The sequence below is a fragment of the Choloepus didactylus genome, chromosome 21, assembly GCF_015220235.1.
Source record: "Choloepus didactylus isolate mChoDid1 chromosome 21, mChoDid1.pri, whole genome shotgun sequence".
Lineage (NCBI taxonomy): Eukaryota > Metazoa > Chordata > Mammalia > Pilosa > Megalonychidae > Choloepus > Choloepus didactylus.
In genome coordinates this window covers 28,899,701-28,924,830 of record NC_051327.1, presented here as the reverse complement: position 1 = coordinate 28,924,830, position 25,130 = coordinate 28,899,701, and the positions used below count along the sequence as shown (strand labels likewise).

The window sequence follows — 25,130 nt, the reverse complement described above, 5'->3', positions numbered from 1 at the left end:
CTTGCTTGACATGCGCTCATGTGCAGCTTGAGCAAGGAAATCAGACTCAGGTGATGCAGAGACGCAGCTCCTTTGCTATTTGGCCCCACCCTCACTCTCGCCTGCAGCTTGCAGTCACCTGGTGTTAAATTTCACGGTTTATAAACCCCCTCCCCCTGGGTCGTTGTCCGAGTTGACATTCACTGTGGGCGTGTGAGCTACTCTCACCCCCTCTGCCAGCTCGGTAGACTGAGGCCTAGAGCTTCCCATGGGGATAAACGCTATGTGACCCCAACTCCAGGCCCCAGGCAGGGTCCCAGGTGGCCCCAGGCTCCGGGAGCATGGCCAGGCTCGTGCCTTAGGTGGATCGCCGGGTACCACTTTGATGATCTCAGGCCAGGGACACGGACAGGGCGTGACCAGCTGACGCGTGTTTGATTTCCTTCCCAGCCCTCGTACTGGTGTGGGAACCCGAGGACAGCCTCAGGGAAAGAGGATGGCGACGACCCTGAGAAAGTGCTCCGCACCGAGTTCTTTGAGGCCGAGCCCGAGGGCCTGGTGGCCGGGATCCGGATTAAGCACCTGTCCAAGGTGCCGCCTCCCCAAGGGGGCGGGTGCTGCAACAGGGCGGCCTTGCCGGGTGGGCACATCCCCCCAGGCCTGCTCACCCCCACTCTCTGGCTTCCCACGGGGAGAGGCGGGTCCCCTCGGCCGCCTTCCCGAGTCCGATGAGGGGGGCGGGGTGGCCTTTGCTGCCCTCTGGCCAGTCCTCCAGCGTGCGGGCCCATTGTGCAGCCAGCCTCAGGAGGGACTCACCAGCTTTTTCAGGGACTACCACGTGCCCCCTGCGACCCCTAGGCCTCACGGGCCTTCTGACCCTGCAGGGACCCTGGGCACAACCCAAGACACAGAGCAGGGCAGCAGGAGCAGCATGGCCGTCTGACGAGCGCTCTGGGCAGACCTTCTCGCTGCCCGGGTGCCTGTCCGCAGCACTGGGCCTCGTCTCCTGAGGCGGTGCTGCCGGGGGAGCCACAGGCGGTGCAGGGGGCCCTCTCCTCTCCCGCAGGTGTTCAGGGTCGGGACCAAGGGGAAGGCGGCCATCAGGGACCTGAACCTCAACTTGTTTGAGGGGCAGATCACAGTCCTGCTGGGCCACAATGGTGCCGGAAAGACCACTGCACTGTCCATGCTCACTGGTGAGTCAGAGCGGCCCCACACACCAGCCGCGGCCACGCCGGGGAAGCCATACGCCGGCGCCCCGGCAGAGCCCCATCCCTGGGTGCCAATCCTCGAGCCCCATGGAAATGGGCCCACCTCCCCCGAGTTTATTTTGTTGACCAAGAGAAGAACTGTCTCCTCTAGAAAGCCTTCCCTGACACTCCACATCCAGCACCCGTATTTTCCCGAACTCGGTGAAGTTTGGTTTTGTGAGTGCCGCACAGATGCCGCAGCGTGCACGCATGTGCAACCGTGTGCTTTCCTCAGTCTCACCCCTCACACGTGCACGTTCTGGTCGTGGGGCCACTCCTCTCTCCCACTCTCCCCAGCTGGTCCAAGCTGCAGCCCCTGCACAGACCCCCGGCAGGGGGGTCACTGGCAAACTCACTCCCTGGCAGGGACCTTGGCCACAACGAAGCTAAAGGGTGTAAGTCCATGTGGGGTCCTCACACCCAGTGCCACCAGCAGGATTTTCCTGCCAGACGTAAGCTCCTGGGGTCCTCTGCTTGTCCCCAGGTCTCTTTCCCCCGACCAGTGGACGGGCCTACATTGGTGGGTATGAAATTTCCCAAGACATGGTTCAAATCCGCAAGAGCCTGGGCCTGTGCCCCCAGCATGACATCTTGTTTGATAACCTGACAGTAGCCGAACATCTTTATTTCTACGCCCAGGTGAGTCAGGGGTAGCAGGGATCTGTTTGGCTCTGGGGGGTTCTGCTCACACGCTCGGGCTTCTGAGGCAGCCAAGGATCACGCGCCACCTCCCAGCAAACCAAAACCTGTCCTGGAAATCCCGGAATGCGGGAGTGCGAGGGCCGTGAGCCGAGGCTGAGCAGAGCAGTGTCACGGAAAGACCCATCCGGGGCCAGGGGGCCGAGCTCCCGTCAGAAGCCCCCGCCTGATCTCTGCGGTTCTCCTGCCGCTCCAGCTGAAAGGGCTGCCACGCCAGAAGTGCCCGGAAGAGGTCCAGCAGATGCTGCACATCCTCAACCTGGAAGACAAGCAGAACTCCAGGAGCAGGTTCCTGAGCGGGGGGATGAGGCGCAAGCTCTCCATCGGCATCGCCCTCATAGCCGGCTCCAAGGTAGGGGGCAGCGGGGCCCGGCCTCCTGCCGGAGCACGGCAAACCCGCGGGGCCCTCGGCCCTGGCCGCCAACGGGAGGGAGATCTGGCGAGGGCGGGCCTCGCTGCAGCTCGGGAGCCCCCTGACCGGAGCAGCACGGGGCTGCGGAGCAGCCAGGCGGGGCGGGGCAGGGAGGGGGACCGAGGCCGTTCCTCTGCCCTCCAGGTGCTGATGCTGGACGAGCCCACCTCTGGTATGGACGCCATCTCCAGGAGGGCCATCTGGAACCTTCTGCAGCAGCAGAAAAGTGAGCGCACCATCCTGCTGACCACCCACTTCATGGACGAGGCCGACCTGCTGGGGGACCGCATCGCCATCATGGCCAAGGGCGAGCTGCAGTGCTGTGGGTCCTCGCTGTTCCTCAAGAAGAAGTACGGTGAGCGGCGGGGGGCGGCTACCATGGGGAGGGGCCGCTCCGGGGCTGTGACTCAGCCCCTCGGCCACAGGGGTTCTTCTCCTGTCCCGTCTGTGTACTTCCCGGGAGCCCCGGGCCTCAGCCACTTGTATGGTCAAGGGGGCTCTTGCTGAGAGCTGGTGCTCTTCGTTATGCCCCCACCCCAAGACCCTCGCCACCTGCCCCGCAGGAGCTAGGAATGGGCTCGCTCACCCGCCACCCCCTGCACAGCCTGGCCTGGGCGCCCAGGGCCTCACACATGACCCCGGCGTTTCAGGAGCCGGATACCACCTGGCGCTGGTGAAGGAGCCACACTGTGACCCCGAGGCCATCTCGCGGCTGGTCCAGCTTCACGTGCCCAGCGCCACCCTGGAGAGCTGCACGGGCTCAGAGCTGTCCTTCGTCCTCCCCAGAGAGAGCACTCAAAGGTGGGCCCCCTTGCCAGCACCCTCGCCTCCAGGCCTGGCGGGCTGTGTCCCTCCTGCAGGTGGAACATCAGGGCCCCTGCGCAGCCATCCCTGAGACGAGGCCCGAGGGGCCGGCCCGTCAGAGCGGTCACAGGGCCAGGGGCCCGCTCCTCGGCCCATCGTGGTTTCCAGAATTATCTGTGGAAGTGAACACGTCTTCCTGATACGGGAATCTGGGCACAGGATCTTGCCTCATCACCCTCTTATAATCAGAGCAGCACTACCCACATGGGGAGGGAAAAACCAAACTCAGAAACGTGGGGATGTGCATTTAATCTTGTTATGACTCTGAACAATGTGGTTTTAATAGCCACAGAATGTTCCCTGATTTCTCTGTTATCACACTCGTGCTCTCCCAAGTGCACTGATGAACATCCTTATGTAAAGCTCTTTGTCCAGATCTCCGATTACCCCCTTGGGGCAGATAAAGTAGAATCGATATTGCCGAATTCCCTTCTAGAAAGGTGGGGCTGCGCTACCCTCCATCGGCCGCTAGGAGAGTGTTTGCTTTACTCAAGGTTGCCGGCTTGGAGTAAACATTTAAAATATATATTTATATTTGTGTGTGTCCTCATGGTGGAAAGGCACGAGGCCGCTTGCTTCGCACTTGCGTTTGGCCTTTCTTCCTTGCCTCCCAGTGGGGGGTTAGAGGAGCGGATCTGCTGCCCGTTGCTTCCGCCAGGGGTGGCTTGTCCGTGCCTGTCACTCATTTATCAGTTGGGGTGTTTCATGGTTTAATATAAGACATTTCTGTCGCAACTCTTTCCAGTTCCCTTTTGATTTTGTGGGATGTCTCCCTGTATGTATTTTACATTTAGTGTGTCATATCTTTCCCCTTGAGGTTTCTTCCATTCCTGTATGCTTAGAAAGTGCCCTTCTGCCCTGTAACCAAATGAATGTTCAATTCACCTGTTTCTTCTAGTTCATTCTCTGGTTCCTGTAGCTGGATGTTATCAGGGGATTTCTAACAGGCCAAAGTGCTCACCAGGCGATGCACAAAAAAGCAGGGAACCAACCACACAACCCAGCCACCGTTTCTTTTAAAAAATAAAAAATAAAAAAAAGGCATCGCAAGGCGCTAACTCTCCCTCCCCCTCCCCCAGTCTCCACAGAGGTGCTTGTTTGGAAACAAATGTTAGGGAGCCACTGGGGTTTATCACTCTGGGTCTTTTCCCCTCAGGTTCGAAACTCTTTTTGCTCAGCTGGAGAAGCAGCAGCAGGAGCTGGGCATCGCCAGCTTCGGGGCCTCGGTCACCACCATGGAAGAAGTCTTCCTGCGGTCAGTGCCGTCCGTCTGTCCGTGTGGGGGGCAGGGGTGTGCATGTGTGAGGACAGAGGTCGCCTTGACTGGAGGGTACGTGGCAGCGGGGCGGCCGTCAGAACCTTGGGGTTCAGACTACGACTCAGCTTTCCGCACTTGTGCACGGTCCATGTGGCGCCCGGCCCCGTGGCAGCCCGGGGCACAGAAAGCAGCCAGCACCCGGGCCGGCAGCCGCACCCTGTGTGTGCACCTGCCCCAGCCCTCCCGGGGCGGCCCCCCGACCGCCTGCGCCATGGCAGCAGCAGAAGCCTGCCGGGCTCTTCTTGGGTTTAGAAATTAGATAATAACCCTCAGGGGAGCACTTCGTTCGTAATGAAATGTGGCTGTACTATGTAAGACTTAGCCTTCGAGCCCTCAGAGTTATAGGGCAAGTTCAGGAAGGTTACCACACTCATCAGACTTTTTTTTTTTAAATCATACATTTCTGGGGTGCTTGTTTGCCCAATATGGTGTTAAGAATCAGAAATGCAAAATAAGAACAGCCTAGATTCTTCCCTGAAAGAACCTGTGGCCTACCAGAGGCCGGCCCTGGAAGGAGCTGGAAGACCTGTTCTGGTTTGCTAATGCTGCCAGAATGCAAAACACCAGAAATAGATTGGATTTTATAAAGGGGGTTTATTTGGTTACAAAGTTACAGTCTTATGGTCATAAAGTGTCCAAGGTAAGGGGGCACCTTCACTGGACGATGGCCAATGGCATCCAGAAAACCTCTGTTAGCTGGGAAGGCACGTGGCTGGCGTCTGCTCTGCAGTTCTGGTTTCAAAATGGCTTTCTCCCAGGACGTTCCTCCTTAGGCTTCAGCTCCTGAAAAATGTCACTCTTAGTTGCTCCTGGGGCATTTGTCCTCTTTTAGCTTCTCCAGAGCAAAAGTCTGCTTTCAAAGTCCATCTCCAAAATGTCTCTGTAAATTGCAGCTCCTGCTCCTGCGCATTCTTCAAAGTATCCCTCCTGGCTGTAGCAAGCTCGTTCCTTCTGTCTGAGCTTAGATTGGGCTCCAGTGAACTAATCAAGGTCCAGGCTGAATGGGCGGGACCACACCGCCATGGAAATTATCCAACCACAGTTGGGTGGGGCACATTTCCATGGAAACAACCTAATCCAAACATTCCAACTTAATCCCCCCTAATATGTCTGCCCCCACAAGATTGCATCAAAGAACATGGGTTTTTCTGGGGGACATAATATATGCAAACCAGTACAAGGCCCTAGAAGGCCTAGAAGGCAGCGGGGGAGAGGAGGGTCAGAGCTAGCATGTGCGTTTTTGGGCCTGTCTGGTTGCCAGGAGCAGACTCACTCAGGCTGGGTCGAGGCCGGGGCAGTGACGGGGGCGCAGACCCAGGCCCAGGGCTCCGCCGCGGCCGCTCCGCACAGTGGCCTTTAGTCCTCTCGATGGAATCAAGTGAGCCTGAGCCCACAGGGAAGCACACAGAGGGCAGGCCTGGGGTGGCTCTTGCCGGGCTCGGCAACTGCAGGGTCTCAGCCTCTCACCCCCGCATCTCGCTGCCTCCTCTCTGCCAGTTGACGTCCCTGACCGCAGATGGCCCAGCTGTTCCCCGGCCCCCAGTCTGCGTGACAGCCCTGAGCACACCTGACAGTGGCCACTCCCACCTACATGCTCAGGAGAAGGAACCTGCTTGGTTCTGCCCAGCCTGTCCCAGATCCCCCAGTGGGTGATGGAGCCCTGGGTGGGGTTGGAGGGGCAGGCGGTGCTCGTTCAAAGGGGTGTCGGCGAGGGGCACCTGTCACCTTCCCCACCCAGAGCCTGGGGTCAGAGTTGTGAAAGGTGAACAGGGTCACAGACATCCCATAAAAGGAGGAAGGGGCTCCTCCCAGAGGCGAGGGCAGGGCAGACACTGAGGCTTGGGAGGGGCGTTGCGGAGAGGAGTAACCCCACAGCCTTTGGTGCAGGCGTCGGGGCTTGGCGGCCGATGAGCTGGGGGTGCCGGCCCGTGCTCTGCAGCTGCGGCTGGGTTTGCAGTCAGCGGGAAGCTGTAGAAGGGTTTTTTGTTTTTGTGTTTTTTCTTAGCGAGAGGTTATTTAAGCCATAAAATTCACGTTGTTAAAGCGTACAATTCAGTGGTTTGTAGCATATTCAGAGTTGTGCCCCTTTTCCCGTGGTCTCGTTCCAGAACGTTTTCATCACCCCAAAAGGAAGCCCGTTACCTGTCAGCAGTCACGCCCTGTGTCCCCCCCAAGCTCTGGCAACCCCTGAGCTGCTTTCAGTCACTGTGCGTTTGTCTGTTCCGGACGCTCCATGTAAATGTAATCACGCAGTACTTGGCTTTTTGTGTCTGGCTGCTTTCCCTCCACGTGTTTCCAAGGTTCATCCGTGTAGCACGGATCAGAACTTCGTTCCTTTTTACGTCTAAAATCCCCCTCGGTGGCTGGATCATGTTCTGTCCCTCTGTCTGCCTGCCGGTGGGCACTTGGGCGATTGGGACTCACCCAGCTGTGAGTGACCTGTGCCAGCCTCCGGGGGGACACAGGTTTCCCCGGGAGGGAACAGCCGGGTCACCCAGCCGCTCCGTGGTTCACCTTCCGCCGTGTCATTCTTTGTGTGTTGTTTATTCATTTTGTTTTTATTACTTTTATTCTTTGCTCACTGCTTCATTCTTGACACAGCGTTTCCCTCCTGGGCTCCAGGGCCCCTCTGGGCCTGGCCCGTCTGCCCCGGCCTCCGGCACCTGGGAGCCCCCAGAGCTCCCCGATGTCACCTCCCGCCGCTCCGCAGCTGTGACCTGGCGGCAGAACGCTCCGACCTGGGCTGCCGGCTCGGCATGGGCCCCAAGGGTCCCTGACAGCAGGGGCGGCTGCAGGCCCCGGGCAGCGTCTGGCGTGGCCCGGGTTGGACGGCTGCTTGGCGGCGCCTCCCAGGGGCTGTCCCGTGACCAGCACCGTGTCCCGGACAGGGTCGGCAAGCTGGTCGACACGAGCATGGACGTCCAGGCCGTGCAGCTCCCGGCCCTGCAGTACCAGCACGAGCGGCGGGCCAGCGACTGGGCCGTGGACAGCCCGTGCGGGCCGATGGACCCCAGCGACGGCACCGGCGCCCTGGTTGAGGAGGAGGGCACCACGGTCAGGCTCAGCACTGGGGTGAGCATCCAGGCAGGGCCGGGGCCGGGCACAGGCAGGGAGGGAGCAAGTCGCAGTATGTCTGCTAACGGGTGCGCGGGCAGAGGGGAAACGCAGGCGCAGCTGCTTCGTGTTCTGCACAGTCTGGATCTGAAGCCTGGGCACTCAGGAACAGGCGCGGACGTCTGCTGGTGGCTCTGCCGGTGGTCTATGTGTCCCACGCGAGCTGTGGCCTGGCTCCGTGCTAACGAGGCTTCGCAGCACCTCCCTGGTGCTGTTCCCATTTTACAGTCGGGAAACCGAGGCCCGGGCCTCAGCTCAGCAGCCAGCACGGGGTCAACCCAACCCTGAGCCCCAGCGCCCTTTAGTGCAGACGTGCGCGTGGGAAATGTGGGGAGGTCACTACAGGAAGGCTGGCGGGGTTGTTTGTCCGTCCTGCGAGTGTTCCTACACGGTGGTGTCTCCAAGCGAGGAGCAGTGTGGGGAGCAGACGGGGCTCTGGCTGGTTCCACGTGTCCACCGCAGGGTCACAGCCAGGCCCCTGCGCCCTCTGGCAAGCCAGCTGCCGGCCTGCTGGTGTCTGTCCTGCCCCCCCGTGGCTGCTGCAAGCCCCAAGCCTCAGGGGGCAGCTGCATGGGACCTACAGCAACAGGTCCGAGCCCCTCCACCCCACCCCACGCCATCCGGGGCTTTCCATCTGGCCGCTCGTTTGTGTGGGCACAGGCCGCTGCCCATGTTCTCCCAGCACGTGTGTGGGGTGGCCGGCCGGGCTGGGGGCTGACGGGGAGGGCAGTCCCTGGTCCGAGCACTGACCCGCCCCTTGTGCCGCAGCTCACGCTCCACAGCCAGCAGTTCTGCGCCATGCTCGTGAAGAAGGCTCTCTACAGCTGGCGGGAGTGGAAGATGGTGGCGGCACAGGTCCTGGTCCCCTTGGCGTGCATCACGCTGGCCCTCCTGGCCATCAGCTACTCCTCCGAGATCTCAGACGACCCCGTCCTGAAGCTGACACTGGGCCAGTACGGCAGGACGGTTGTGCCCTTCTCGGTCCCTGGGGCCTCCCGGCTGGACCAGCAGCTGTCAGAGCACCTGCGGGCCCTGCTGCAGGCTGAGGGCCAGGAGCCCCGCGAGGTGCTGGGTAAGGGGCCCCCGGGCGCGCCGGGGCCGAGCACTCCCTGCTATTCCCTGCCCAGCGGGGAGCTGAGCAGCAGCCCTGGCACTGCTGCCTCCAGTCACGGCTGGATGCCTGGGAGAGGGTGGGGAGCCCACCGGGCCAGGCAGTGCCCAGCAATGCCGGACAGACTCCGGAAACGCCTCCCCGATCGCAGCTGTGCCTCTCGGGCCTGAGCTTTGTCTGCGCATTCACCCACCAAAGTCCTATTTTTCAGGGTCATTCAAAAACGAAATGCAAAGCCTCACTCTTCACTCAGTAACCTTTCTCCTTGTTTACCAGGCCTCCAAGTGCCCCTAACATGACCCAGCATTGTTTTCCAATCCCTTAGGGTCTAAGGTCACTCAACCTTTCTAACTCACACTTTCCTATTGCCCTGGGGTTAGAGCAGGGGTTGTGCCTTGCTTAAGTGTCACATCTCCCCTCCTGCCTCCCGACCAGAAACCTTTAGGGTCAGCTCCCTGAATGAGGACAAAATCAAGGCTGAAATCAGGTTCTCCTTCGGGGAGAGGCTGCCCGTGCTGGTGCCCTAGAGATGAGCCCGGCTCTCAGACAGGACCCCTCAGGCCAGCGAGTGGCCCCTCACCAGCGCCTGCCATCTCACCCCCGTGGGGTCCACGCCCCGACTGCCGGCAGTGCCCCAGCAGGGCCCCCAGGGTCTCGGGCTCTCGGTGCACGGTAGCTCTGAGAGCCGGGCCTTGGGTTCGCTGAGCTGCCGCACATGGCCCCGGGCTGAGAGCCTGGAAGTGCACGCTGCCTGGCTCCCCTACCAAGCAGGGCCTTTGCATCCTGTCACCTCGCTGTGCAATTTTACTAACTTGTTGTTTGAAGAAACCGCCTCCTCCTCTTTGACAACAGCAGAGTTTGCAGACGGCCATGGAGTGCACACTTTGCATGCGTTCACGGCCACCCCCCTGGCCTTCCCTCCACCCCCACGTCAGTCCCACAGTGAAGGTTATGACCCCCGTCTTGCAGCCGAGGGAGAGGGCCAGGCCCAAGCGGGTGCTCAGCCGGCTGCAGGCGGGCCCCACACACACGCCCAGCAGGACTGAACTGAAGCTCGGGCCCAGCCAAGTCCCGAAACAAGTGCCGTCTTCTCCCCGTGCCATGAGGCACAGGGCTCCCGTGGGCTCGGGCCTGGGCCGGGCATGGGGGGATCCCCTCGTTACCCCTGACTTCCGGAGGTGGGTGGAGGTGGGCAGGTTCCTGGGCCATCGGAGCTGGAATCCTCAGAGGATGTAAGAACTTACTCGGGAATTTCAGAGTTCCCAGCCCCCCAGGGACCCCTCGCTGCTCTCCATGGAGTCGCCGGTTCCCGGGCCCCAGCTCGTGTTCCTCATTCATCTGAGGATGGCGTCCGTGTGTCCAGGCTGCCACCGCGCCTTGGCCGAGAACCCAGTGGGGTGGCCAGTGTCCCTCGGCGCCCCCGGGGGGTCCGGCCCCTGACTTGGCTCTGCTCCCGCAGGCGACTTGGAGGAGTTCCTGATCTTCCGGGCCTCGGTGGAGGGTGGAGGCTTCGACGAGCGGTGCCTGGTGTCCGTGTCCTTCAAGGACGCGGGCGAGCGGACGGTCGTCACCGCGCTGTTCAACAACCAGGCCTACCACTCCCCGGCCACCGCCCTGGCCGTCGTGGACAGCCTCCTGTTCCGGCTGCTGTGCGGCCCCCGTGCCTCCATCGCGGTCTCCAACTACCCGCAGCCCCGGAGCACCCTGCAGGCCGCCAGGGACCAGTTCAGCGCGTGCGTGCCCCCACCCCCAAGGAGTCTCTGCCCGCGGTCAGGGGCCCCACGGGGGTCATTGAGCACCCCGGGGATGGACGGACGCAGTGTCCACCCTCAAGCTTCCGGGGAAAGGGCCAGAAGGACCCCCTGGCCCCACCTCCTCCTCAGCCCCTTCGGTGGGAGTCAGTTGATGGGACCCCCACCCCCAGGTGGCGTGGACCTCGCAGGGCCTTGTCTTCCCCGTCCTCCCCTGCACGGGCTCTCCAGCATGGCCCCTGCGCCCCTGTGGCCATCCCCGGGCAGTGCCCCCCCAGGGTCCTGAGCTGTGCCGACCGCACGGGGCGATGGGGGGCAGAGATGGCAGAGCCTGGCGGGGGTTGGGGTGACCCCACGGCAGGAAGCCCGTTCAGGCGTCTCCTCACGCCTTGTCAAGCCGTCCCTGTGTCAGCCACAGAGCCCCCAAACTGGGATCCCCTAGAAGAAGCTAAGAGTCAGTGAGTTTGAGAACAGTCACGTTCGTCAGGCAGCGAGCACAGGGCAGTGTCCTCTCCCCGTCCTGGCCTGGCCCCCGGCCGCCCCCGTCCCCGCCCTCCTCCTCCTCGACAGGCCCGGGAAGGGCGAGCGCAAAGACGGAGCACGTGCTGAGGCCAGGCTGGGGGCCGTGGGAGGGCACGGGGAGGGGGCACCACTCGGGGCCCTTGAAAGCTGGGCAAGGCCTTGGTCACCACAGAGTGGGGCCCCAGGAAGGGGTTCCCGGAAAAGGGACAGCCGTCGGCACAGAGAGCTCCTGGCTGTGAGACCCCAAAGCTCAGCTGAGGCTTCTGGGCTCGCTGTGGGGCAGGGGAAGGAGGGTTTCTGTCTCTTTCTAACGGCTTTTGAGAGAGGAATCACGTGCTGCAAGCTTCACCCACCTAAAGGGTACAATCCAGTGGATTTTAGTAGATTCAGGATAATGCAACCAGCTGCACAGTGTAGTTTTAGAACATTGTCCTCACTCCAAAAAGAAACCCGTAAGCATTAGCAGCCAGTCCCCACCCCTCCTTCCCAGTGCCCAGCCACCGCTGGTCTGTGGGTTTGCCTCTTCTGGACGTTTCCTCTGATGGACTCGTACAATTTTGAGGCCTTTTGTATCTGGCTTCCTTCTCTAGCATAGTGTTCTCTTGGTTCATCCCTGTTACCTTCTGAGTCAGTACTTCATTCTTTCTGTTTTTCCCCCAAATTATGCTCCATGGTAGGGGAGGATACGTCAGAGGCTCTTTACCCATTCGACAGCTGACGGACATGTGGGTTATTCATGTTTTGGGGCTATTATGGAGCCATTATGAGCTCTTGTGTGTAGGTTTCTGCGAGGACTTGGTTTTCCATTTCTCTTCGGGTGGAATTGCCGGGCCATAGGGTAATTCTGTGTTGAACTTTCTGAGGAGCCGCCAAATTGTCTTCCACAGCGGCCACCCCATTTTCCATTCCCACCAAAATGTATTTCCCCTCGTCCTTCCCAACACTCATTTCCTGTTTTTTGTTTTTTTTATTATGGGGGAGTGTGAAGTGGAATCTCGTTGTGGTTTTCATTCGCGTGTCCCTGGTAGCTGATGACGTTGAGCATCTTTTCATGTGCTTCTTGACCATCTGTGTATCTTCTTTGGAGAAATGTCTGTTCAAGTCTTTCACCCATTTTTAAATTCGGTTGTTGTCTTTTTGTTGTTGAGTTGTAGGAGTTCTTTATATATTCTGGATGCGAATCGCCTTATAAGATACATAATTTGCAAATACCATCCCCCATTCAGTGGGTTTTCTTTTCACTTTCTTGACGGTATTACTTGCAGCACAAAAGGTTTTTATTGTGAAGAAGTTGACTTCACCTATTTTTTCTTTTGTCAGTTGTACTCTTGGGGTCATATCTAAGAAACCACTGCCTAACCCAAGGTCTTGAAGGTTTGCCCTGTGTTTTCCTCTAGGAGTTCTATAGCGTTGGCTCTTGTGCTTAGGTCCATTTGTGTGTACGTTGTAACTCAGGGGTTGGCTTTATTCTTTCCATGTTGATTTGTGCTTGATCCAGCACCGTTTTTTGAAAGACTGAGGGTTTTTATGCTGTGAGAGTCGCCCCTGCAGGGTGGGCTGGCACCGAGCAGTGTGGTGTGTGTCTGAGGGGGTCAGTCAGCTCTGGGAGGAACCCAGGCACGAATAACGGGTCTGACCTCAGGCGGCACAAAGAACGAGGCTGGTGGGGGCCCCAGGCGGAGAAGCTGCCTCCTGCTCCGACCACCCTGTGCCTCACAGGGGCCGCAAGGGATTCGACATCACCCTCAACTTGCTCTTCGCCATGGCGTTCCTGGCCAGCACGTTCTCCATCCTGGCAGTGAGTGAGAGGACCACCGGGGCCAAGCACGTCCAGCTGGTCAGCGGGGTCCACGTGGCGCATTTCTGGCTCTCGGCTCTGCTGTGGGACCTCCTCTCCTTCCTCGTCCCCAGCCTGCTGCTGCTGGTGAGTGCGGGGCCAGCCTGGGGGCGTGGGGAGAGCTGGGGTCACACAGGCACCTGCACATCTCAGGGACCGGCCTGGCAGCCCCAGCCCCCGACTCTGCGAGGACAGTGGGAAATGCCCGCAGCCTCCCCTCGCCTCCTTGGCAGCCCCTGCCCCACATCCCCATGGCCAGCCAGGTTCCCCCAGCCAGCATCCTGCCCATGGTCGGCAGAGCCTGGGCCCTGTTAAGTCGCCCTCGGCGAGGGGCACAGGGGAACCTGCCCTGCTGGAAGCCACCCTGGTGGGGTCTGCGGGGCTGACGGCCAGGCGGGCCCTCTCCTGCTGCCCAGGGGGTGTTCCGAGCCTTCGACGTGCGGGCCTTCACGCGGGACGGCCACGAGGCGGACGCCCTGCTGCTGCTCCTGCTGTACGGCTGGGCCGGCGTCCCCCTCATGTACCTGGCCAGCTTCCTCTTCCCGAGCGCGGCCACCGCCTACACCAGGCTGACTGTCCTCAACGTCCTCTCGGGCGTCGCCACCTTCCTCGTGGTCACGGTCATGCGCATCCCAGGTGGGCACACGGGCCCCTCCCCTGGGACCCCTCCCCCGGGACCCCCCCTCCCCCTGGGACCCCTCCCCTGGGACCCCTCCCCCGGGACCCCCCCTTCCCCCAGGACCCCCTCCCCTGGGACCCCTCCCCCGGGACCCCTCCCCCGGGACCCCCCTTCCCCCGGGACCCCTCCCCTGGGACCCCTCCCCCGGGACCCCCCTCCCCGCGGGACCCCCCTTCCCCCAGGACCCCCCCTTCCCCTGGGACCCCTCCCCCAGGACCCCCCTTCCCCAGGACCCTCCTCCCCCGGGACCCTCCCCCGGGACCCCCCCTTCCCCCCGGGACCCCCTCCCCCGGGACCGCCCTTCCCCCAGGACCCCCTCCCCCGGGACCCCTCCCCCGGGACCCCCCTTCCCCCAGGACCCCCTCCCCTGGGACCCCTCCCCCAGGACCCCCCCCTTCCCCCGGGACCCCTCCCCTGGGACCCCTCCCCGGGACCCCCCTTCTCCCAGGACCCCCTCCCCTGGGACCCCTCCCCCGGGACCCCCCTTCCCCCGGGACCCCCTCCCCCGGGACCCCTCCCCTGGGACCCCCCCTTCCCCAGGACCCCCTCCTCTGGGACCCCCCTCACCCTCAGCCTGGGACGGCCTATATCTGGCGTGCTGGGGACACCTGCTATGCGCCCCAGGCAGCAGGGAGGGGATGGAACTGCCAGGCATGTGGGGGACCCACCGTTCCTGGGTGATTGCCCTGGGGGGCTGTGCCCTCCAGGACTGACAGCCCGTCTCCTCGCGGCAGCGGTGAAGTTGGAGGAGCTCTCCAGAGCCCTGGACCAGGTGTTCCTGGTGCTGCCCAGCCACTGCCTGGGCATGGCCGTCAGCAGCTTCTATGAGAACTATGAGACCCGGCGATACTGCACGTCGTCTGAGGTGGCCACCCACTACTGCAGGAAGTACAGTGCGTGTCCGCCGCGGGGTCCTGGGAGGGCTGGGGGGGTGGGCCTCTCTCCGCCGTCGCCCGGCTCCCACCTTCTCCCGGGCGGCCTGTCCCACCGCCGTGCCCTGCGGGGTCCGGACGCCTCCATCTCGCCACATGGGCGCCTGTCTCTGCCTATGGCCAGCTCCCTCGAGACCAGGCCCCAGAGGGTGGGAGCAGGCCTTGTGCCCCCACTGTGCCCCCAGTCCTCGGCCCCTCTTACCCAGCAAGAGACCTGGAGCCTTGGGGTCCAGAGAAGGAACCCTCTTCCACCCCTGCGGCTCCCACTCCCTTTAGCTCAGATCCCCAGAGCTCCCCCTTTGAAGGGATCCCTTCCTCTCTGCCCGTGAAAGGCCTTTTCCGCTTGGAAATGACCGCCTTGCACCCCTTTGCCTGCACACCACTGCCCCTTCTCTCCGTGGCCCAGCACCCCCCAGGCACGCCACACCTCTCTGCTCCCGGGGCCCAGGACAGGTGACCCGGCCCTTCAGCCAGAGCCCACGGCGTCCCCTGGCCACTCGTCGCAGCCCTCACCTCGGGGACCGCCTGAGTCAGCCATCTCGCACCTCACTGTCGCCGCCTTCCAGCCCCCACATGCACGTCTCCCCTGGGCCCTCTCGCTCTGCCCTCTTGGGCTTCACCCCCTCCCAGTGCATCCCCCACACGGCCCCCCAGGAACGGTCCTGAGTGCACCCACACACGCAAGTGTGCACACACACTTGCTGAAACGCCTCCCCGGCCCCACAGCCCCGCATCGGGCCATGTGTGTCCCGACCAGCGTCTGCCGTGTCCCCTCCAGCCCCCGTCCCCTCCGCTCTGTCCTGGCTGCAGCAAAGCACCACTGCTGGGTGTCTTCAAGCAGCAGAAATCCCCTCGCCCACGGCTGGGGTGGTCAGAAGCCCAAAATGGCAGGGCTGGTTCTTTGCAGGGAGGCTGTGCCCGGCCTCGCTGTCTGCAAGGACCTGGCAACCCTCGGCGTCCCTGGGCCCTGGACGTGCCCCCCCCAGTCGTGGCCCGTCCTCCCAAGGCCTCCCTGCATCCCAGCCCGGCCCTGGGTATGAGGCCTCAGGGCTCCTGCCTTCCTCCACAAGGTCTCTTGTCAGGAGATTTGGGGCCAGCCCTCAGCCAGGGTGCGAGATCCTCAGCTAACTAACCTACAGGCGATTTCCTAAAAGGTCTCCCGCAGCTCCCTGGGCTTAGAGCTGGACTTCCTGTCAGGGTCCTTTCTCAGCCCACCCACACCCCTTCCCACCCCGGACGGCCTCCCCCAGGCATGGGCACAGCTCTGCCATGGCCCCCGTGCCAAGCCCTGGGCCCCTCGGGGTCTCTGCTGCCCCGGACACTCTGCTGCCTCGGGTGCCCTTGCTCCAGGGGGCACCGCCAGCTGTGCTGTCCCCTCTCCAACCCCCCCCAGCCACGGGCCCAGGCGCGTCTGCTCTGTGCGTGGAGCCCGATGCAGGGACAGGTGGGGCTGAGGCTCACCCATAGGGAAGGCTGTCACTGCAGCCCGGGAGGGTCCCTGTCGCTGTTTTCAGGACTCCCCTTGGGGAAGACAAATGGGGGGCTGCCCGGGCGGGGCCTCAGCCCCATGGAGAGGGTGGGCTGGGGGCTGCGGCCCTGGCAGGTGGGAACCCAGGGGAGGGGCATGGGGTGACGGCCGTCTCCCCTTGCCCGCGCAGACATCGAGTACCAGGAGAACTTCTACGCTTGGCGCACCCCGGGTGTCGGCAGGTTCGCGACCTCCATGGCCGTCTCGGGGTGCGTGCACCTCACCCTGCTCTTCCTCGTCGAGACCGGCCTCCCGAGGAGACTGAGAGCCATCCTCTGTGCCCCCCGGAGGAGCTGGGTGCTGGTGAGTGCCCCGGCCAGTCCAGGGGCCCAGCGTCGGGCTGCTCCTGCTCTCTCCCCAGGGGTGGGGGACGGTGCCGGCCCCTTGGGGCCCCAGCAGCTCCTCACGCCCCCACCTGCAGATGCGCTCCAGCCATGAAGGCCTTGGAAATGAGGAGGCCAGTGGTCCCAGGGGGGCCCAAGGGGGTGTGGGGGGCTGTAGGGCCCTAGAGTGGCCTGAGGGGGCCATAGGGGGCTGTAGGGTTCTAGGGGGGCCTGAGGGGGTTGTGGTGTCCTAGGGGGCCTGAGGGGGCCGTGGGGGGTTGTGGGGGCCTGAGGAGACTATGGGGGGCCATGGTGGGGCAGCAGCCTAGGGGAACCTTCCTAGCCCCTTGCACATATATGTTTTCTTGGCAGTCAGGCAGCTGTGGTTTGCAGGTGAACCTGGGGAGGCCGAGCTGTAAGGTGCCCCGGCCCCTCGGGAAGGAGGTGTCCCCCTCCCCTGGTGGAGGCACCCTCTGCCCCCTCAGCAGAGCTCTGGGGTGTCCTCTGAGCCCCACACAGCTGCTGTTCTTAGGTGGTTCACACTTGTTAATGCCTCTTCCCGAGGAAGGGCCGGGCAGCACAGCGGGGCACCTCCGAGAGCCCCCCGAGTCTGCTGCCTGCCCCGTCCCATCAGACCCCCTCAGCGTCCGCCCTCTGCCCTCCCCCGGGCTGGGGCTCACCCGCACCGTCTTTGCCCTGAACAATTAGACAGATGTGCGCAGCCGGGCGTCGGTGCTTCCAGAAGACCAGGACGTGGCGGAGGAGAGGAGCAGGGTCCTGGGGGGCCCCACAGACACTCCACCCCACGTGCCGCTGGTCCTCAAGGAGCTGTGCAAGGTGACGGGCTGGGGTCCGGGGGAGCAGGTGGCCCTTCCCCAGAGCCGGATGGTGCTCATTCTGGTGCTTTCCACGGGGACCACTCAGGTGTACGAGCAGCAGGCCCCGCTCCTCGCTGTGGACAGGATCACCCTCGCCGTCCAGAAAGGGGAGTGCTTCGGCCTGCTGGGCTTCAACGGCGCCGGGAAAACCAGCACCTTCAAGATGCTGACCGGGGAGGAGGCCATCACTTCCGGGGACGCCTTCGTCGGGGGCCACAGCATCCGCTCCGACGTGGGGAAGGCAGGTGCAGCCGGGGCCAGGGGTGGGGGCACAGCACACGTGTGTGGGCAGCAGGACAAGGCCAGGGCCGAGGAACCAGAGCTGAGCACGCGGCGGGGAGGAGAGAACAGGCAGGAGGCTCAGCTCAGCCAGGGCTTGTCACCTGTAACCCCCCGAAGTGCCCAGGCCTGGTGGGCGAGCCCCGGAGCAGCCCCTCTCAGAGGAGGACAGGGTGGGCCAGAAGGGCCCTGCAGGACCCCCCACAACCCCTCACTCACACAAGTTACCCCCTCCCCTGTCTCCAGGCCTGGTTTACAGGCCCATGGCCCTGGGGTGTTCGGTGCCGAATGGAATAGAAATGGGGAACCTGGTCCTCCGGATCCTCCAAGGCCCAAATCTAGCTGGGCGCTGACCAGTGAGCCCAGCGCTGACCCAGCTGCCGGCCCAGCAGGTGCTTTCCACTCCCGGCACCTCGGGCTTGGGCTCGGTGACTCAGCAAGTGAAGGGGACAGAGACGAAAGCCGGGGCCCGTCTGCTCTGGGGTGTGCTGTGACTTCCCCATGTCGGACTGAGCCCCAAAGGGCTGTCCCCTCAGGGTGAGGATGGGTCACAGGCAGTCCTGCTCCCTGCTGGGGGTTGCGTGGAAGGTTCCGGGCACTGAGCAGAGCAGGGGAGAGAGGAGACGACAGGTGCCCTGCTGGGTGATGGTGGTGGTCTCGCAGGTTGGGCAGGGTGGTCCAGACAGCCGTGCCCCCAGGGCCCGAAGCACACGCAGGTCCTCCCTGGCGCAGGCGAAGCTCTACCCCGTGCCTCCGAGACCCCCACAGATAACGTTTAAGGGCCAGGCACAGCATGCAGTTGAAAAATAGTTAAAAACAGAAGAAAAGAGTGCAAAAACAAGGGCCCGAGAGGAGAAACAAATCCATAGGCTTTACGTTTGCAATTTTCAGATCCAAAAGCAACTGTATTTAAATAAACAAGCTTGAAAATGTATGCAGGAAAGAGAAAACTATAAACGTGATTTAAAAAACGTTAAAAGAACCAAAGAAAATTTCCTGCCAGAAGACAAGGGGAAAGAGTCGGGGGGAAGGGGGAACAGATTTTCTTCCACTACTTGAAAACAGATTTCAGAAGCCTGAGAACCCCAAGAAAGGTAAAGGGGAAAAAGCCCATCTCACCCCGGCCCCAGCGGCTCACTCCTCCGGCCCGAGGGCCTCATGGGGCCTGGGCTCTGCTGGAGCTGTTCCGAGCTGGCCGCCCTTCTGCCTGAGAGGTGCTGCACCCGTGGGTGCCCGGCAGGCCCTTTCTTTTGAGTCAAGGAGAAGAGAGAGGCGCTCGTTAGCCTGGTGAACGGATGGGGGGTCCCCACTCGCAACCAGAAGGTTGTGCTTCTCTGGAAAGCCGCGCACGCTGCCCGCTTTGATAAGCCGTGGCACCGTGCTTCCCCGTCCACTCCCATGGCGGCCGGCAACAGGCCAGGTTCCAACCGGACCCTTCCCGACCCCTCGGCACGGAGGCCAAGGGAGGGCACGTCCATGTAGTGTCTCTGAGGCTGAGTGGCTGCTGCTGGCATCCCTGAGCCAGCTGCCCCCTCCCCAGGGCCCCGCTGACCTGCCACTCAGCCCAGCGCCAGGGGCCACCCCAAGGCAGGATGGCCTCAGGCCCTTCGCCGTGTCTGCCTCCCCTGCATCCCTCTGACCACGCTGCACACGGGCTGTGCTTGAACCTCAGGTGCGGCGGCGGATCGGCTACTGCCCGCAGTTCGACGCCCTGCTGGACCACATGACGGGGCGGGAGATGCTGGTCATGTACGCCCGGCTCCGGGGCGTCCCCGAGCGCCACATCGGGGCCTGCGTGGAGCACATGCTGCGGGGCCTGCTGCTGGAGCCGCACGCCAACAAGCTGGTCCGGACCTACAGGTGCGACCCTGGGCTGGCCCGCTCGGGCCCTGCAGCTCAGGGAGCCCCTTAGCAGAGCATGCCCGGCACCCGACTTCCCTGCTTGGATACCTGCAGACCGGGCCAGCCAGGGCTGTGGAGGGGGCCCCGTCAGCGGTCCCCGCTCACCCCGGGAGGGGGTTGGAGCAGCCTCCTGGTGCAGCGTTTCTGTGAGGCTCTGAGTGCGGCTCGTCCCCCTGTCTCGGCTGGGGCACCTCTACAGTGCCTGGCCTTGGGGTCGTGCCGCAGTCCGGGCACCCCTGCTGATTGGCGGGCTGTCACTCCCCTGGCACCTCCTGCCTCCAGCGGCGGCAACAAACGGAAGCTGAGCACAGGCATCGCCCTCATCGGAGACCCCGCGGTCATCTTCCTGGACGAGCCGTCCACTGGCATGGACCCCGTGGCCCGGCGCCTGCTCTGGGACACCATAGCCCGGGCCCGTGAGTCCGGCAAGGCCATTGTCATCACCTCCCACAGGTAGGGCCTGGGGCTGTGTGGGGTCAGTGTGGGATCGGTGGGAGAGCTGGGACAGGGGCTGGGGCTGGGGCTGGGAGCTTTGGGAGAGGGGTGGGCTGGGCAGGGGCGGGATGGACTGAACACCTGCCAGCAGCCGGAGCAGCGTCTGCGAGGGGATTCCCGCACTGAGCAGGGGGATCAGGAACAGCCCGATCAGGGCGTCAACATCCGCGGCCCTGCCTCAGGCCTCCCGCCCTCTCTCGGCAGCATGGAGGAGTGTGAGGCCCTGTGCACCCGCCTGGCCATCATGGTGCAGGGCCAGTTCAAGTGCCTGGGCAGCCCGCAGCACCTCAAGAGCAAATTTGGCAGCGGCTACTCCCTGCGGGCCAAGGTCCGGCACGACAGGCAGGAGGAGGCCCTGGAGGAGTTCAAGGCATTCGTGAACCTGACCTTCCCAGGTGGGTGCCAGCTCTGGTGGCCCCCGCGTCACCCCACAGCCCTGACCCCCGGCCGCCCACCCCAGCCTCCAGCCTGGGCCTCGTGGGAAAACGGTCTCTGCTCTGTGCAGGCAGCGTCCTGGAAGATGAGCACCAAGGGATGGTCCACTACCACCTGCCCGGCCACGGCCTCAGCTGGGCGAAGGTGAGTGTGGGCTCCGTGTCTGGGCCAGGCCCCTGGCTGGGGCTGGGGAAGTTCCCTTGCAGCTGCCACTTCTCCGTGGCAACTGGCTTCTCTTCCCAGGCAGAAATCAATTTCAGTCCTTTGGCAGTTCCTCCTCCAGCATGAATCACAGCACCTGATGGGTTCAGGGTTTTATACCCAAAATGTTTGAGTGGGGTGGAATCTGGTGCCAAAAAGGAAGCCGGCCCAGAGGGAACCTGGTTTGCTCAAGGTCATGTGCTCATGTGCGGAACTGGACACAGCCAGCGGGAAGCCAGGCCCCACCCCACTTGCACCTGCAGCTAGTGCACACCTGCACATCTCCTCCAGCCAACCCCATGGGCCGGCTTCCTGCAGGCACTCTGGGGCAAGGCCGGGGCATTGGCACGATATTCGGGGGCCTTGTCACCCCTGTTGCTAGAGGACCCCAGACCCAGGCGAGGAGCCCTGCCTCCGTGAACAGTGGCTTTTCTGCCTCCCCAAAGGTGTTTGGCACCCTGGAGAGAGCCAAGGAGACATACGGGGTGGACGACTACTCAGTGAGCCAGATCTCGCTGGAGCAGGTGTTCCTGAGCTTCGCCCACCTGCAGCCAGCAGCCGAGGACCAAGGGCCGTGAGGTGCCCTCTGCAGCCTCCCAGGCGCCCGGCGGGGCGGGGTAGGAGCTCACGGCATCCTGCCTTCCGAGTCCGTTTTGTCCTGCACCTTTGTTTGTAATCACTCTTTTCTATGATGGTCGTGAGAAATCAAGGTGTAACACGGTAGGGGCCACCCGACCAGCCCTCACCTGGGAAACAGTGTGCAGACACCCACTTCTGACCCCTCTGGGACGCACGTCCCCAAACCGAGCGCGGCCCGGGGTCTGTGTGTGCACAGCGGGGCGGAGAGGGGCCGCAGGAGGGGCTGCCACTGACCGGGGGCTCGGGCCTGAGTCCCGTGAGGAGGGCACACCTGGGAAGCACACACACATGGGACGCCAGGCCTCCCAAGGGCGAGCTAGGAAGGAGCTTGGGGTACAGCCGGGTGCACCAGAGCGCGGTGAACCAACGGAAGTGGCAGATCTCCGTCAGTGAAGGGAAAAGGTCGGCAGTAATTAGAGTGCCAGGTTCTTAGCTCCCAGCGCGGCCCGGGAGGGCGTCTTGGAATCGCTGCACACTGCTCCCTGGGGTGTGGACGTCTACAGACGCAGAGCTAAGGCCAGGCATCATCCCACTGGCATGTTCCGGAACCTTCTGGCACAGTGGGGGATGGTGCACCCAGACGCAGAGCGCAGTCCTCATTTCTGACACGACACCCCTAGGGGCTCGGGCCAGTGTTGGGAACACACTGAACATACGTGACTGTCCGGGAAATAAAGGCTGTGGGGAACACAGTCGTGGTCTGTGACTCGCACCCAGAACAAGGTGGCACAGGGTTCCTGACAAGCGGGAGGTAATAAGGTTACCAACGCATCACCCTGAGGCAAAGGAATAAGCCGGAAACACCCGTGGGAGCCAGTTTAGATCCGTTCGGGATTGGCAAGGGTGCTGGGAGGCAGCTCCGGGGCCAGGAGGCCTCAGACTTAGCACGAGCACCTTTTTATTTATGCACCACAGTTGCTATGGTTTCCTAAAACTCCATGATAAAGATGTCTGCGCCTTTATCCTCCCTTAGAATTCATAGCTTTAGAAAAGGCTCGGCTTGTTAATCCTTTCAGTTCATTTGGGACAGTTTCAACTTTGCATTTTTATCATTCTCTGATAGCTTATGCACACTAGAGATAGTTTCCGGAAGGTCTTTTATTCCCTTTAAAACTTCAAGCTGTCACTTAGTTCACGTTCAAAAAGTTAAGCTCGGGGTGCCCGTGGGCTTCAAAGAGAAAGAGTCGACAGGCGGCCTTGTGCCCGCGCGTGCTCGCGACCCTCCTGGCAGCGCAAGCGCGCCCACGCCCGGCGCCCCGCCCCTGCCTGGAGGCCCCGCCTTCCCGCCCGGTGCCCCGCCCCCAGGGCTGTCGGCCCCGCCCCCTGCCCGCCACCCTGTCCTCCTGCTTTTTGGTCCCGCGGCTCGCGACCGGCACACGTGGAGCCCTCACCGGGGATGCGAGCTTGCGGCCGCCCTTTTTCTCCGTTGGGTCGGGACTGCAGGGACAGCACACGCGGGGGCCGGGGGTCCTCCGGTGCAGAGTCAGCAGGACCCACTGACGGGAGGCGAGAGGCCAGGGCTTGCCGGGACCCGCGGAGGAGACCGAGCGGCCTTTAAACGGGGGCGTGCGGAATCGCTGCCGCCGCCGCCGCCGCCGCGCGGCGAGGGAGCCGGGGGGTGGGTGCAGCGGCGGCCGGAGAGGCGGGCGCGTGGCCCGCGGAAGCCCCTGCCCGCGCTGCTGTGGCGTTCGCCGTGGCGGCTGTGAGCCACTGGGGGCCCCAGCGGTGCGGGACGCGGCCGCCGTGCGTGGCCCGGTCCCTACCGGAGGCGAGGCTGCAGGCGGATGACCCCGTGCGCCGCCTGCCCGGGCATGAGGGGCTAGGGCCGCCCGGGTGGCAGCCGCCTGCACCCCGGGGAGCCGGGGGGAAGCGCTTGCTGCTCGCGGCTGGCCTCGGAGACAGAAATCTGCGTCTCTGCCGCGCGCGGAGCCCGAGAGGGTGCTGCGACCGTCCTCCGACCTCCAGGCGCCCGGGCTCCAGGCCCCGAGTTCCACTGCAGCACCCTCACGGCCCCTGGATGCGGCAGCTAGAAGGGGCGGGCAGAAGGCCCCCTCGGCTGCTCGCGGCCCAGACTTGGTACTACCGGGGAGTAAACACAGGCTCTGCCTTCCTCGGGGAGGCTCCCCCACGAACACCGTGCTGTCCGTTAGAGCTGGAAGCCACAGGCCTCGGCACAAGCGGCCACACCCCACCCCACTCCCCGCCAAGGGCGCAGGACTTAGAAAAGTAAAGCAAACAGGACAGTTTCTGGCTGAGCAAATTTCAATCCCAAATCTTTAATCCGGGTGTTCTGAGTCGAGGGTTGTGTAACAGGACAGCCTCCTGTGGAACCTCGAGGGGTGCGACAGACCCAAGAATGACTCATACACCCCAGCTTGGAAAGTGGGATACGGCATTTTTCCGGAGCGGGAGGAGAGGCTGAGATTCTTTGGTCCTCACTGACCAGGGGACAGGACGATGCTTGTGAGATTTGAAGACAGGGAACAAGGCTGCAGCACAGGCACGGCATGTTCGGCTACGTGTGCCTTCAGATTAAGGGTCACAAACTGGCCTGTCAGCTTCTACACTTCATGTTTTCCTCCTGGGCATACCTTCTGAGGACAGCACTGTTTTCCTCAAGCCTAGATTTATTTTCCCTGATGGGGGAACATCTGTTCTCCAGGGCCCCTTGGAGAGGGAAGAGTTGGGGATAATGCAAAAGTTCATGTATGTTGCACCAGGCTTCCAGGGAAAGCCCAGGGCACCTGAATACTGGGGACCCCCAGCCCAGTCTCACAGCAGCAAAGGGGACCGAGGCTGGGAGCCCCACACCAGCCAGGCCAGAATAAGTGCCCAAGGCAACACTCGGGCTGGCTGCAGACGAGCAGGCACATCTGATGGGGCCTGCACACCCAGCCACTTCCTTGCACACACGGAGGAGGTGGTGCTCAACGTTTGCACATTGGGTGGTTCTCTGGGCCACTGAGGCAGGTGTGGCAGGACTGAAGGCCCAGGGAAGTCCACCTGGGCTCCCCCAGGGCCTGAGAGCAGGGCAGGGGCAGCAGCCAGGGCAGCTGGTTCATTCATTCTTTCTATTAGAGCAGCTGTAGTTTTACAGAAAACTCCTGCAGAAAGTAGAGGCCCATAAACCCCTCACACTGTGTCCTTGTTAACACTTCGCATTGGTGGAAAGTGGTGGAACCTCTGATGATCAATGAACCAATGTTACTATATTAATTACAGCCAATGTCCACAATCTACTCTTGTGTTGTATAGGTCCACAGGGTTTTGTTTTTCAATTCTTATTGTGGTAACATACAACCTAAAATCTGTTTTAACCACTTCCAAGTATACAATTCAGTGGTGTGAATTATGTTCACATGTTGTGCTGCCATCACCACCATCTGTCACCCCAAAGGGAAACTCTGTACTGATTACGGATTAAGCATTAATCAGGAAGATGAAGTAGGAGTCTTCCAACTTTGTTCTTTTTCAGATAGCTTTGGCTATTCGGGACCCCTTGCAATTCCATATGAATTTGAGGATCAGCTTTTCATTTCTGAAAAGGCTGTTGGAATTTTATTGGGATTGCATTGAATCTGTAAATCACTTTGTGTAGAATTGACATCTTAACAATATTCAGTCTTCCAATCCATAAACACAGGATATCCTTCATTTATTTGCATCTTCTTTGATTTCTGTCAGCAATGTTTTGTTAGTTTTTCACGTACGAGGCCTTTGCATCCTTGGTTAAATTTATTTAGATATTTGATTTAGTTGCTATTGTAGATGGAATTTTTTTCCTGATTTCCTCCTCAGTTTGTTACTAGTGTATAAAAACATATTTTGACACATTCATCTTGTATGCCGCCATTTTGCTGAATTTATTAGCTCTAGTAGCTTTGTGATGGATTTTTCAGGATTTTCTTTATATACGATTATGTCATCTGCAAATAGAGAAAGCTTTACTTCTTTCCAATTTAGATGCCTGTTATTTCTCTTT

At 61.8% G+C, this 25,130-nt stretch overlaps 1 protein-coding gene across 6 annotated transcripts in view; it reads left to right on the top strand.

Annotated features, from left to right (window-relative positions):
* Nucleotides 1-21,840, top strand: part of ABCA3 (ATP binding cassette subfamily A member 3) — a 43,698-nt gene extending 21,858 nt beyond the window's left edge. For 5 of the 6 annotated variants that reach the window (XM_037814615.1, XM_037814613.1, XM_037814616.1 and 2 more), the window contains 21 exons: nucleotides 430-570; nucleotides 1,046-1,175; nucleotides 1,714-1,868; nucleotides 2,125-2,280; nucleotides 2,485-2,695; nucleotides 2,991-3,141; nucleotides 4,361-4,459; nucleotides 7,411-7,594; nucleotides 8,405-8,708; nucleotides 10,207-10,480; nucleotides 12,740-12,944; nucleotides 13,274-13,493; nucleotides 14,244-14,429; nucleotides 16,127-16,299; nucleotides 17,028-17,156; nucleotides 17,244-17,438; nucleotides 19,149-19,336; nucleotides 19,661-19,831; nucleotides 20,078-20,268; nucleotides 20,379-20,452; nucleotides 20,956-21,840. In XM_037814615.1, coding sequence (XP_037670543.1) covers nucleotides 430-570; nucleotides 1,046-1,175; nucleotides 1,714-1,868; nucleotides 2,125-2,280; nucleotides 2,485-2,695; nucleotides 2,991-3,141; nucleotides 4,361-4,459; nucleotides 7,411-7,594; nucleotides 8,405-8,708; nucleotides 10,207-10,480; nucleotides 12,740-12,944; nucleotides 13,274-13,493; nucleotides 14,244-14,429; nucleotides 16,127-16,299; nucleotides 17,028-17,156; nucleotides 17,244-17,438; nucleotides 19,149-19,336; nucleotides 19,661-19,831; nucleotides 20,078-20,268; nucleotides 20,379-20,452; nucleotides 20,956-21,087 — 3,669 coding nt within the window. In that variant the 3' untranslated portion in view covers nucleotides 21,088-21,840. The remainder of the gene's footprint in view (nucleotides 1-429; nucleotides 571-1,045; nucleotides 1,176-1,713; nucleotides 1,869-2,124; nucleotides 2,281-2,484; nucleotides 2,696-2,990; nucleotides 3,142-4,360; nucleotides 4,460-7,410; nucleotides 7,595-8,404; nucleotides 8,709-10,206; nucleotides 10,481-12,739; nucleotides 12,945-13,273; nucleotides 13,494-14,243; nucleotides 14,430-16,126; nucleotides 16,300-17,027; nucleotides 17,157-17,243; nucleotides 17,439-19,148; nucleotides 19,337-19,660; nucleotides 19,832-20,077; nucleotides 20,269-20,378; nucleotides 20,453-20,955) is intronic. The other variant, XM_037814618.1, reaches the window with a different exon arrangement.
* The last annotated feature ends 3,290 nt before the right edge of the window (nucleotides 21,841-25,130 follow it).